The 14,717-nt window shown below is 33.5% G+C and overlaps 2 protein-coding genes across 3 annotated transcripts in view; one reads left to right on the plus strand and one right to left on the minus strand.

Moving 5' to 3' along the window:
• Positions 1–14,717, minus strand: part of MACROD2 (mono-ADP ribosylhydrolase 2) — a 2,135,263-nt gene that overhangs the window by 1,856,143 nt on the left and 264,403 nt on the right. The window lies entirely within an intron of this gene.
• FLRT3 (fibronectin leucine rich transmembrane protein 3) lies at positions 100–13,939 on the plus strand. Its single transcript, XM_027840304.1, has 3 exons — positions 100–320; positions 8,421–9,199; positions 10,509–13,939. Exon 3 carries the CDS (start codon positions 10,562–10,564, stop codon positions 12,509–12,511), a length of 1,950 nt encoding a protein of 649 aa, XP_027696105.1. The 5' UTR covers positions 100–320; positions 8,421–9,199; positions 10,509–10,561; the 3' UTR covers positions 12,512–13,939.

Consider the following 14,717-nt stretch of genomic DNA (forward strand, 5'->3'; position numbering starts at 1 on the left):
TCACTGAACAAGAGCAGGGCTAAGTCCTGCCCATCCATGACATCACCCCCTTCTTCAACCACTGCGAGGTGAAGCTTTAACTTCAGACTTGGAGGTGGGCTGTGTGTGCAGGAAACTGGAATGCTTTCCTTCTCTCACTCCTGCTTGGTCTAAGAGTGATCTGAAACAGGACAAGCTCGCTGGGTACTGCAGCTGCTGTTTGCTTTGTGTGTTCTGGACCTGCCGAGGAAGGGGGTTGATTATTTCATTTAACAATCAGTGGAATTACAACCGGAGCTGGGCATTGTAAATAGGATCTCCTTTTTTCCTTCAGCTTTCTGGTAAGTGTGTCCCTTGTTTCTCTTTTTTTTTTTTAATTTTTCCAGAAAGTTTGATCTTTTACTTCCCCACCATGAAATCTTAATCTAAGCTCTCAAGCCATACGAATGAATGATATGGTTGTAAACCAACAAATAAAAATGGATTTTACAATATAACTCATACAGGGGAAATTTCTTAAAAGCTTTGACTATATTTATTTGCAAATGGATTAATTTTGTCTTTAAGGCATCTATTCTTTGAAAAGACCACTTTAGAAAATAGCAAGTTAAAAACTTGAATGTTTTGCTTACCCTGGACACTAAAAATTTAAATTCAGATTTTTCACTGTACTAGTGAAACAAAATGTTTGACAAACTTGGACTCTGCTGCATGTGTGGTATGATGGGCAATTGTCGTTTTTACAACTGTGAAAGGAAATCAATAAGCCTTCAGCACATAAGCAGGCAGGACATGAAAAGCATACATCTTGCTCACAGCTACTTCTGTAGACTTATATGCTTTTGTAAAGGATTAACAGCTACACCTAGATTTTAAAGCTTGCATTGCTAGCCTACATTTCTGCTTTGAAGATTTCAGACTTGTGGATCACAACTATTTAATTCAACCCAGAGGAGAGTGAGACTTCTCAACCATATTCCTTCTCTCCTATAATGCCAAAATTCATTGCTTGGACAAATGCAGTATGTGACTAGCATGGTAATTCATACAAAGTCCACTCAGAGAAACTAACAAAGCTAAGCTTTAGGGCTATGCATCATGCATGCAATAAGACCAGATTAACAAATCTACCCCCACCCCTTGGAAGAAAAAAAAACCCTAAACCTAAAACCCTTATTCAATTTCTAAATAGCATTCCTTCATCTAAGAACTAGACTCTGAAAATATTATACCAAAAAAAATCCAAAAAGTAGTAGGAGGTATGTAAAAATAATAATAATAATCTAGTAGATTAGGTCTGGAACAAAATGGTTGCACTGAGTCAAATAGTGCAACAGGGCCCAATTCCCTATGCATCTTTTAGGTCTTTTTTTTTTAATTGGGGGGGGTCTTTTTCCTTCTTTTTAAAGAACAGTAAAAATCTAGATCTTGAAGAATAACGGAATCAAATTCTTTCACAATTAAAAAAAGGCAGCTATATTTTTAAGGTTTTAAAATAAATTTAACTGCTCTTGTTTTTAGGAGCCACCATATGTGTATATATGTAAAATTTAAGACCACATATCTGCATATGTAAAAAATCAAAAGAGCAAAAACAAAATAATCGCACCCACTAGAAAACTGACTCATCCTTAGAAAAGCCTTCATTTGGCAATCTGCTTAAGAAAATCCATTTCAGCCTGTGTATGAAAAAATGAACATTCCTGATTTGGGGCAATATATTTGGTATTTGTCCCAAAGTGGTAGATACATGTCTACATGTCTATTAGTATTTCTTTAAAAAATATATATCCTGTTTAAAGCACCATGCATTAAATGTTACTCCATTTTTGTCATGCAAAGAATATTAAATAAGAGATAACCTAATATACATAAAATGATAATTTATAGTACCATTAGTATTTAAATATGAGATAATAACCTAACACGCAAAGAATAAGCTCACCCAAATGTGATTGCATTTCTTAATCAAATATAAGTGACTTTCTTTTGAAATAGCACTGATTAAGCACATCAAGTCTAACTTGTTTTAAGTGGTAGCAAATGTATTAAAATGAGCGAATGAATGAAAATAATGAACTCATTACTGTTTCGTCAGGTATTGTTATCTACTGGATACTAATATGGTAGAATAAGTCACTTCTCGGCTGACCCTTTTTTAAAAATCAATTATAACCAATTCAGAATGTACTGTTAAAGCCTTCCTATACATTAATATTAGTCAAATATATAATTGGTCAGCATACAAAGTCGCATTTATTAGGATAAGTAAAATAATGAAAAACCCTGTCATAACTGAGAGTGACAACAAAACACTAGGTATTTCTTTTTCAAGTGCTAATTAATGATCCTCAAATTCTATCAAAACTTTTCTCGAGCTAAATGAAGCAGTGTGAAATAAATTTGGTTGAAATCTTGTGGCTGTCAGACTTTGTTAGCAGGCTATTAATTATCTTTATCCCAGTTTCTTCTCTAGACTGTATCACCCAATCAAACAGAAACTCCAATTATGCTCAGCATCTCCTCTAGCCTTAGGACCTAGAGCTCTAATGGAGGCATGCTTTAGTCCCTCAAGATGAAAACTACAATTACGAGTGTTAAAAATATTTAAGTCCACCTTAAAGAAATTCTCTGCACTTTCCTAGGCCACACAACCCAACTCTTTTCCCTCTTATTAGAGTATGTTTAACAATTTCGAAACCTAGAAAGATGATTATCAGAGAACTTGCCTTAAATTTTGTGTTTATTTTATGATGTCAAATATTATAAAAGTTTTCACTTTTAAATAGACACTATTCAGCATAATAAACTGTATACCTATATACTAATTGTAGAAATTATCTTTTAATTTTGCCTAAAGTCAATATTTAGGGGTCTTCCTTTACAAAAAAGGTGGGTGGCCTACAAAACAAAGGATGTGATCAATCATAGAACTGGAGCTAATCAATCATTCTGAATATATCTTTTAAATTTTCTGAAATTCAAACCAGTTGATTTAGAATGAACTATCAGTTATTTTTAGAAAACCATGGTAAATGAAGTCAATGTGGAAAGTAAGATTCAGGAAATCTTTTAAAGACTGAAATTTCTTCCCCATTCCCCCCTCCCTCATTCTTGCCCCCTGAGGCCTTCACTGTTCTTCTCAACAGGAGGCTTTGTTGTAATTAAAGCAGAGAAAAACTGGACAGCAGCAGCAAACATCTGACTTGTGGCTCCTAAAAGCAGGCTTCTTGTAGAGTGCACCACCCCCCAGTGGGCAAAAACTCTACAGTAAAGTAACAGCAATATTAGTCCTGAAAAATGCATTTTCTCTACAGAGAATAAACACAAATATCCTCTAGTTACTTATAACATGCCATCATTTCAGGAAATTTCTAGAAGTCAACAAATTTGCCCCACCCACCCCCAAAAGAGGTGGTTGAATGAAAACTTCTCTTTTCAATAATCAAAAGAGTTCATATTTCAGTATATATTTTACAGTTTCAGAATATATATCATATAATTTAACACGCATTTTAACATATCAATTAACAGCATAAAGTCATTTTCTAGAGTGTGTATAAAAACAATTTTTTTCAATGTGACCCCTGTTAAGCTATTTTCTACAGACAAGAAATTACAAGGATCTTTTTTTTAAGTAGAAAGAAAGAAATATAGCTAGAGTCTCAGTTGTTTTGCATATGTGTAACGTCTTTCTCTACCTCAAAACAAGTGTCAGGAATTTATGAAAGCCCTTTCCAGGTATTCCACTGAAATTGGAGGCAGGGAGAAATTGCTCTCACTTGATAAGACAATGATAGCTTTTGTTCTTTATTCTTTTTACTTTAGATGTGGGCAAGTTACCTTGGCAACTTGGAGAAGAAAAGCTGAGTCCACATTTAGTTAAACACATTTTTAAAAGTGTGTCATTCTTTTATGAAATTATTAGTTGGAGTACTCTTGTTCTGTTTAAATCAATACCACAATGACATAAGAAAACAAAATCTACATTTTCTAATTTTGGAACTCAAGTGAAAATAAATGTTAGAAACTAAAAAGATACCAAATTTGATTTGTCCAATAAATTAGACTGTATAATTTATTCTAAGAGCATATTTGTGGTTTAATATAAATGTAGATGGAATTAGCATTACATGGATGGAAACTCTTAAGAAAAAATTAATAGATACGTCACTCTTACAAACTCTCAAACTTACTCAGTTTGACTTTCTCCAAAGGAAATAGTAGCCCCACTTTTGCTGTGATAGCTTTTCTTTCTGGTTAAATCTAATATAGTATGATGGAAGTAATATCCCAGTTTGCTTTTTTGTTTGTTTGTTTTAAGGATGCTCCATTTAACTTTACAAGCCAAAGTAAATGAAGCAGGATCAGGTTCATTCATCACAAATTTAATGGGGAAAAGAATCAGTGATGTAAAAAGAGAAAATAATCATATTTTTAATTGTTATATTCACTTTTACATAAATAAAGAAAAAAACCTTCCTTGAGTATAAAATAGTCAAGAAACCGGTCTAAAAAGGCACACTTGCTTCTTTGCATCTCAGCAAACCCTTCAGACTTCATGACTCTCAAGAGAAGAGTTAGAGGTCCTTCTGCTTGCCTAGCATTAAACAAAAGAATGGGAACTTTCCTGAAATCTGATGATCGTGGAAAATTTAACTACTAGACAAGGTACTTAGAAAGCATTTTGCTGTCACCATCAACTAACCTTATGTTCTCCATTTTTAAGGTTAACCATGTATCTACTTGGTTTTCAATACTATTTGGTGCTGCAATGACTTAGTATACAGACTTTTGATCATTTTGCTAAGCTTTCTAGCTGCAATTGAAGCCTTCGTAAACAAATTACTTTTCTAATCCTCTGCATATGTGCCAGGTTACCTAAGAGCATTTACAAAAACAAAGTGAGTTCTATCAAACCTGTTTTCTTTTACCTTGGACTGCACTCACAACAATAATGCAAGTAATTTGGATTAGAAGCTATATAAGTAAATTTCTTCTTGACTTTAATATGGAAAAAAATTATAGTTCACCATCTTGGAAAATATTTTCCAAAGATAATTAAAAGGAAACCATAATAAGAAAGTCCCATATTCTTTACATTATTCATGGAATTTTAGAGGAAAATAGGACTAAATAACATTTTAAGTAATCAAAGCCAGTGAAAAATAAACCAGCACATTTAAAATGTTTTAAATAGTAACTAATGGATGTGGGAACTTAGCACTAATTTCATATAGGCTATGACTGTATTTTAACACAAATGCCAACATTTCCAAATACTAACCATCCCTCTCCCCTAACACAAGTAAAGAAGACAGTCCGATAGATAGACAGAAAATTTCTCCAGTTATTGACTTATTTATAAATATTAATTGGTTACTTTGGGTAAATTTCTTAAATTACATTAGTTTTCCTCAAATATCTTATTCCTTCATATTTTTTCTGAAATTCATTTGAAGATACACACACATACACACACACACACACATATATATAGTATAATTGTTCCCTGTATCCAAAAGGATCACTAAATTTTATTAAAAATATTGAACAAGGAAATTCCTGTTCTAAAGACATTATAATACTGATTGACTTTTTGTCCTTGTTATAATTTCAGTGTTAAAATAAAGTTTGAAAGACAAAACCATTTTTAAAAATAAAGATAAAACATTCCTTTAACCAGAGTTCCATTTATTTTTCCCGAAGTTACTCCTTTAACAACATTTTTTAAAAAGAAGATTGATCCTTTTTTGTTGAAATTTAATAGGCTCTTTCAAAACCATGAATCCATAAAAGGCTCTGAATCTGATGTTGTGAAAACCTGCCCACAGTGTCTATACCAGCAGGGGTTATTTTTCTTTTCTTCATGCAGACTCAACCATAATGACTCTATGTCAGTGACTATGTAGAGAGAGCTCAAGAAGAGAGAAGTCTGAGCTTGGCAGCAGGATACCCAGATTCTATGTGGATAGATCAGTATAGCCTTTGATATGCAAAAAGTATTGTTTTGAGCTATAGTTTCAAATATAAAAGGGAAGTTCGAGATATCAAACACAATCAAATCCTAAATTGAACTATTTTCAATTTAAAGGGGTACGAATGAAAGGGAAGTTATAAACTTAATCCACATATTTGAAACTGTATCATTCTTCTCTAAAGAGATCTGCTTTTTAAAAAATTTTTCTCTTTGTTTTGATGCAATTTAGGGACTAGGGAAAGACAGGTTCAAAGAATTTAACAAGCTTTAGTGCTCTCAATTTAATCCCAAGTTATTACCACTATTGTATTAGTGGCAAATGTAGGTTTGCATATCAAATGGGGCCAGGAGGAAGCAGTTTTAAAAGTGAAAAGGCAAAGTAAATACATTAGTCTTTTTCTTTTCCACACTAAAGTGTAACTGGTGTTCTTTTCTCAGTGCAGAAAGTGTTCAAGCCAATGCACAGATAGAGAGCTTGATTCCAACTCAACTCTATTCTTAGGCAAATAATTAAAGATGCTCTCTTTTATCTTGGGTTATTGATATTGGTCACATCCTAGTATATGTTCTGAATAAATCTGCTTGTGCAGCAGAAGTGAGGAGAGGGCATCAACATTTTTTTTTTCAGACTAATCCAGTGATTTCATCATCTCAGTTTCAGAATTCTATTTAGATTACTTGGGAAAATAAGAAATATTTGACTTGACTCATTCTGCAGATTCACACACACTGTTTTCCTGATTGTTTTTAATCAGTTTCTAATAATATTAATAAAAAATAATTATTTTCTAAGAAGCATAAATTACTTAATTGTCTTATTACCTTTAAATATATTCATACTATTTTCATGCTTATGAAATGTTTACAGCAAATATTTCCAAAAGTAGGTTTGCAATTATGATCTTGCTAGCTTGGATTGCCAATTGAATAAGAGGCAAATGTTTTCAAGAAAATGTAGCACGATAATTCAAAAATTCCCAGGGAAGTTTGAGAGGCTCCGCATTCAAACCTCACATTAAGAAATGAATCATTTAAAGTTTCCTCTGTGGGTACTTTGCAATATTCATTAGAGACTGCTTTATACATCTGGTATAAACTGCTATTCTCAGTTCAAGCTGCTCAAGTCATAAATTAAATATACCTGTGATTTTGAAAAAACAAAATCTTTAATTCTATTAATGCAATCAACCTGAGTTTGTTATAAAATTAAATTCATTGGCATTTACGAAGAAACTATTTTTCTTTTGCTGAAAACTTAGCTCGATTTAACATACTGTTTCTCTACAAGGTTTGAATTTTGAAACAGATGCTCTCCTTGTTGGATGCCATGTAATTACTAGAGGAAAAAGTAAATTGCTGCTACTCCAGCCCTTAATTTTAAGAGTCAAGCATCTCTGTTTCATAAAGATGCTCTTCCTTGGACAGAACACACCTGAAGGAGTAAACTTTCACAAGACAGTAAACAAAAGAATAGCCTGTCTTATTAGCCAGTGGCTAAAATAATGCCATCACTAGAATTACTGGTCTCATCAGTCAGACTTTAATCCTTTTCTTTGGAAACTAAAAAGGTCATTTATTATAATGAATATGCTTTTAAAAGTGGAAAAATTCACCATCGTGTTTTAATGAAATCTGTTATCTATCATTACAATGAGTTTGATTTAATAAAAGATCTTTTGGCCCCAAATATAAATTTTTTAAACTACTAGAAATCTACTGACAAAAAAAATTAAAATATTCATCTAATTGAGACAATAATTAAGCCTTTAACTTCCATATTTCCTTTTGGCCAAGGGAACTACCTAGGGTTTCCGGACTGCCAATTAAGCCTCACAAACACCTCTAATGAGGTAGGGACTTGGAATTTGCATTATGTAGGTGGGGAAATTAAAGCAGAAAGACAATATCAGACTTGGCCCTAAGCAAATCAGGAGAAGAATTCTAAAAGGAATACTTTCCAACTATATAAGTTGTAGTTAAATTTTGATGGAAAATATGAATGGCTTACAAAACACCTAAGAATTTAGTTATAGTATTTAGATTATATTTTTCCATGATATATTTGGTTGTTTATTCAATGTGCACTTTGGGGGATAGCATATTATGCCTAAAGAAAGGATAAAAATTAGACTTTAAAAGTTTTGGCAATAGCAAGCTAAATATGATGTGAGACTGCTTAAAGAGTAAAGAAACAGTGGCTCATATTTACCAAAATAAAATTTCCTTATAGAATATTGATTGAAACTATTTTCAGTTGCTATTATTTTAGAGAAGTGGACTAGTAAACATAAAAAGAAGCAAATGACAGATCTACTTATTTTAGTTGTTTTCCACTAGACACTAGGTCATGAGATCTGCTGGTTATGTAAATAACAGAAGTAGATTAACACCTAAAAATTTCTTTCATTATGTCAGTGCACAATGTTATCAATGGTTCACTAAGCCTTGTTTATTTTCACAGGTTAATTAACTGACACAGAATTTTTTAGAAGAGATATTTGGAAGAAATATAGCCTGCTCCCTTTTTTATTTCTCCAGAAGAACATCTGAATTCTATTTTCTTTCACATCTCAAAAAAAAACAAAAAACAAAAAACCACCTATTCTTGTGTAACACGAAGAAATATTTACTCCACCAGAAATTCTGAAAAAGTACAAAGAAGCAAAAGCTGGAAATAGCTATTTCACCACAGGTATGCATACCTCAGGATATAGCTACTTGACAAAGTTTATACTTGGGTAATTTTATACAGGAAGAGAATTTGGGGGGCAACTGCCTGAAAAACCTACTATTATATAGGCCTTAACATCATGAATGGTTTTCTTCATGTGGATCTGAAGTTACTATCTCTGACACTACACAGAAGAGGATATAAGAATTTCAAAGAGGGCAACTTCCATTAAGGGCATTAAACTATACAAAAGAAACTCTTGACACAGACACTCTATTTGAGGGAGAAAAACATATAGGAAGCCATGTGTTGCACATAGTAACAGGAAGCTGAATTGTTTCCATTCTACAATCTAATGCACTTGTCTATCATGATGAACCACTACTGGAATGTTCACTGAGAACAGTGAGCCTTGTCAAGAGGTATATGCTGCAGAGGACTCTTCGAATAAACAGTCAAGTAGCAACTTCATGGACTGAACAAGAGCTGAAGAGTCACAGGCCCTCTCCAGGAAAACTAAGGCCACTGGATTCCTGTCAGCAGAGATTTTACTTACATCTCTAAATAAGGTAGGAGGACAGATATTAGTGCGTATTATTTTAATTCATGAAAGGATGAGGAGAAATTCTTACTTAGACCCACCTTGCATATGAAATTATGGTACATAAATACCACTACAAATGTCTATTGTCTAACCACAATGGAAGCTGAATAATGTTTGAGAATTTAAAATGTGATCATTGTGTTGGAGGGATCCATAGTGCCAATAGCCATAGTACGAAAATGCCAGTTTTGTTTTGACACTTCCAGTGGAAGGACATATCTGAGTATGTTTTTAACAAACTTTTAATAAACTATATGAAAGTACAGATCCATTAAAATATGGCTCATAGAACATGCTATACTCAAAAACAAGGGTATGAATGAAGGAAAAGAAGTTTTAACATGAAATTATTCAAAGCACTTAGAGTTGGAAGAGACCATAGAGGTGATCTTACCCAACCTGTCACTTTACAGTTTTTACATCCACAGAAGAAGAGTGGCTTGCCCAAGGCCTCATAAGTAGTGAAGGATAAAACCAGGATCTGAACCCAGGTCTCCTGACCCTAAACCAATATTTGGTGTTGTTGTTGTTGTTATTTTCTTCCCTGTTACTTCACTATACCATGCTGATGCTCCTGAAATGGAATTTTGTATCCAATTATCTGGAAAAGTACTAGCAACATAAACTTTTCCCAAACAATATGTAATGTTTATTTTTTTCCTCTGGAAATTGTTTTGGGATTAATTTTGTCAGAATGGGAATTTGCTATATTTCTGTGATATAATTTTCTTCAATTTTTATTACTGAAGAGTGATTAACCTTCTGAAATCATAGTCATTGAGAATAACAGAAGTACTTTATTCAAGGACAAAAAGTTGTGCCATTATAATTAATAAGACTCAGATTCTAAAGACAGAAATTTAGACATTGCTATAACCTAATCATTAACTGGGAACCTAAATTAATCAAATCAATACTAAGAAAAGTATTTGGACAATTTATCAATACATTAACGTTATAGTTATCTTGACATAAAAAGGAATTAAATCAACAATAGTTAGCCTATGTACCAAAAGCCTTTACATAAGGTAGCATCATATAACTATATTCATTGAACATATATATATAAATATATATATACTCATTGAACATATATAGTATAAATTTGTTTAAAAAAGTAAAGATGATACTAAAAACATACGCATTGAATCATCCATAATAATAAGCAATGTAAACTCCAAGTTTTTCTTCCCATACTTCTTGTTTTTAATATTATCATTATGATTTCTAATTGCTGATTGAATTACTATTATCTTTTTTCTTCCATCTTACAGGGCACTGAAACCAAGAGAAAAAGATTTCTGTGAAGACCTCAACACTGCTGACCATGATCAATCCAACCTGGAGCATCTTCCTAATTTGGACTAAAATAGGGCTATTCCTTAAGATGGCACCCCAATCAGTCATGGCCAAATCCTGCCCTTCTGTCTGTCGCTGTGATGCAGGATTCATTTATTGTAATGATCGTGAGCTGACGTCCATTCCTACAGGAATCCCAGAGGATGCTACAACCCTCTACCTTCAGAACAATCAAATAAATAATGCAGGGATTCCTTCAGAGCTAAAAAACTTGTTAAAAGTAGAAAGAATATACTTATACCACAACAGTCTAGATGAATTTCCAACTAACCTCCCAAAGTATGTTAAAGAATTACATTTACAGGAAAACAATATAAGGACCATTACTTATGATTCACTGTCAAAAATTCCTTATCTAGAAGAACTGCATCTGGATGATAACTCTGTTTCAGCTGTTAGCATCGAAGATGGAGCCTTCCGGGATAACAACTATCTCAGACTGCTCTTTCTATCCCGGAATCACCTTAGTACCATTCCCTGGGGCTTACCTAGGACTATAGAAGAGCTACGCTTAGATGATAATCGGATATCCACAATTTCATCACCATCTCTTCAAGATCTTACTAGCTTAAAACGCCTGGTTTTGGATGGAAACCTATTAAATAACCATGGATTAGGAGACAAAGTCTTCATGAATCTCGTCAATTTAACAGAATTGTCATTGGTTCGAAATTCCCTTACTGCTGCACCAGTAAATTTGCCAGGAACAAACCTGAGAAAGCTTTATCTTCAAGAAAACCACATCAACCGGGTGCCCCCAAATGCTTTTTCTTATCTAAGGCAACTGTACCGATTAGATATGTCCAATAATAACCTAAGTAACTTACCTCAGGGCATCTTTGATGATCTGGATAACATAACTCAACTGTTTCTTCGCAACAACCCATGGTACTGTGGTTGCAAAATGAAATGGGTACGTGACTGGTTACAGTCACTACCTGTGAAAGTTAATGTCCGTGGTCTTATGTGCCAAGCACCAGAAAAGGTTCGTGGAATGGCTATCAAGGACCTCAACACAGAATTATTTGATTGTAAAGACAGTGGGATTGTAAGCACCATTCAGATAACTACTGCAATACCCAACACACTATATCCTGCCCAAGGACAGAGGCCAGTTTCAGTGACCAAACAACCTGATGTAAAGAATCCCAAACTCAATAAGGACTACCGTACCACCGTGAGTCCAGTGAGGAAAATTATTACAATTACTGTGAAATCCGTCAGCACTGAGACCATTCGTATTTCTTGGAAACTTGCACTACCCATGACGGCTTTAAGACTCAGTTGGCTCAAACTGGGTCACAGTCCTGCATTTGGATCTATAACTGAAACAATAGTCACAGGAGATAGGAACGAGTACTTAGTCACAGCCCTCGAGCCAGATTCACCATATCGAGTATGCATGGTTCCCATGGAAACCAGCAATCTCTATCTCTCTGATGAAGCCCCAGTTTGTATAGAAACTGAAACTGCACCCCTAAAAATGTACAATCCCACAACAACCCTCAACCGGGAACAAGAGAAAGAACCTTACAAAAATTCCAATCTGCCCTTGGCTGCCATCATTGGGGGTGCTGTGGCACTAGTGGCCATTGCGCTGCTTGCTTTAGTGTGTTGGTATGTTCATAGAAATGGATCCCTATTCTCAAGGAACTGTGCTTACAGCAAAGGGAGGAGGAGAAAAGATGACTATGCTGAAGCGGGAACTAAGAAGGACAACTCCATCCTGGAAATCAGGGAGACTTCTTTTCAGATGTTACCAATAAACAATGAACCTATATCTAAGGAGGAGTTTGTAATACACACCATATTTCCACCTAATGGAATAAATCTGTATAAAAGTAACCACAGTGAAAGCAGTAGTAACAGAAGCTACAGAGACAGTGGTATTCCAGATTCTGATCATTCCCATTCATGATACTGACAGACTCAACAGACTTTATTTTGGTTTTTTTTTTAAATACAAGGGAGATGACTGTGGGTACCTGTTCTACTGCAAAACACTGGATTAAAGACTGAAAAAAGCAATGTACTGTACATTTGCCATATAATTTATATTTAAGAACTTTTTATTAAAAGTTTCAAATTTCAGGTTACTGCTGCGATTAATGTAGTGGAGATACCTGACCACAATTCTATATTTTAGTATTTTTTAGTAATTTGTACTGTATTTTCCTTGCAAATATTGAAGTTACAAACCATTTACTTTTGTGTTCTACTGAGTAAGATGACTTGTTGACTGTGAAAGTGAATTTTCTTGCTGTGTTGAACAATCAGGACTTTGCATTCACTTGAGATCCTTGTAGTATAAGCACAGGCCATTTTCCACTTTGGTATTAATAAAATGTAAAAACTGGCTGATTGAGAAAATATAATTGCAAAAATTCACAAAACAATGTGCAGGCTATCAAATATGTACAACCTGATGCAACTCAATAAACAAAAGTTTGTGAAGTAATGGGCAATATCAACTTTCTGAATATCACCATTTTATCTCTAAGCAAATTAGATATCCCCTTTAAAAAAAAAAGACAAAAAGTATCCCTTCTGTACATGAATGAAATTGATTGCATGAAAGCAAGAATTTGAGGCCTATTAGCTAAATGCAATATTTAATAAGGCTTCAAGAACACCACCACATAACCAAAAATGTAACTGGGCTTCCAAGTATGAGAAAATATATTTAGGAAATTCAGAAGATCTATCTTGAACAGAATGATCACTAATACCAGAACTGCAGTTTGGTTTTATATATACTGCCATTCTGTTTTTTGCAAAAGTGAATTCTAAACACATAATTTTTAATTCTCTATAAGTTGTTATTATGAAAGGGACACCAATGCTGATACCCTAGCCTAATAATAAGAGGTAGAGTTATAATAAGCATTTCTCCTTGACAATCCAGATTAAGTAGTACTTAATTAAGTGTGAATTTTAAAAATGATTATTAGATCTCAAATTTAGTTCTGGTATCTATGAAATATTTTCACACTGTACATAAATATGCTCAATTTGTTTTCACTACAACCAAGAATACTGCCCATTACTATCACAGTTTTTCAGAAATTACATGATAAACTTGTAATGTAACGTTTCTTTCTAGCTTCCTACTGAATTGTGAGCTATTTCTTGTTTAAAAACCAAGCCACCCTTTTGTTGCCATGATTGTTATTTTTTTTTTAATTTTCAACTAAAAACCAAAGTGCATTGTACGCCCTTTGGCCAGTCTTGTATGTGCCTTGATCCAACGCTACATGTATTCAGCTTTTAAAACTCGACAAATTTTTCATACACCCTTAAATATGAAAAATATTGGTCTTATTGCTGAATAAAATTTAAAAAATAAGGACAGAACAATTGTATTTGCTTTTTCCAAATTATACCATTGAATTTAGGCAAAATAGCAAACCACTTATGAACTCAATGATTTTCTAAGGCATTCTATGCATGATATGTATAGATAGGTATTTTTTTTTAATTTACAACTTGAATTTCTGCTCCTCTTTACTCAGAAGTGTTCAAAGTACTTAACATGTGAATTCATTCTACTGACATATCTTTCAGGTTTTTTATTACCATATTAGATGGAAAATGATCCCCCAGAGAGCATCTGACCTTGACAATGGTCATAAAATGAACATTAAAGTAACATAGTGTTTACCTCTTGTCTTCACTGCCTACATTGTACCATCACTTTCAATGAGTGAATATTTGAAAAGTTAAAGAATAATTCCCCCCTCCTAAAATTCAAACATGTATGACTATCAATTCAGTAGATGCTGCAACTTGTATCATTCTGTTGGGAAAAAGAATATATAGTTGGCTTAACAATGGATCCAAAATGCCCTATAAAACTCAGAAGGCTCACATTTTGCACTTCCAGAAAAGTTCATAGGCCATTTAGACCATTCCTTTACTTAAATTTTCTGTTGTAGAGGATAGTTATTTCCAGGATTTGTTTGATATTGACACAAAGTATAATTATTAAATATAGGAACAGGTTAGTGGGAGACATTTTGGACTCTTTTTTTTTTTAACAGGGATAGTTTCCAAAGATGATCTTTTCATCAAAATATTTCATATATGGTTCTATAAGAAATCAGGAAAAGGACCAGATGTCTTTA

Source organism: Vombatus ursinus, unplaced genomic scaffold, assembly GCF_900497805.2.
Source record: "Vombatus ursinus unplaced genomic scaffold, bare-nosed wombat genome assembly UNPS02014841.1, whole genome shotgun sequence".
In the NCBI taxonomy this organism is placed as follows: domain Eukaryota; kingdom Metazoa; phylum Chordata; class Mammalia; order Diprotodontia; family Vombatidae; genus Vombatus; species Vombatus ursinus.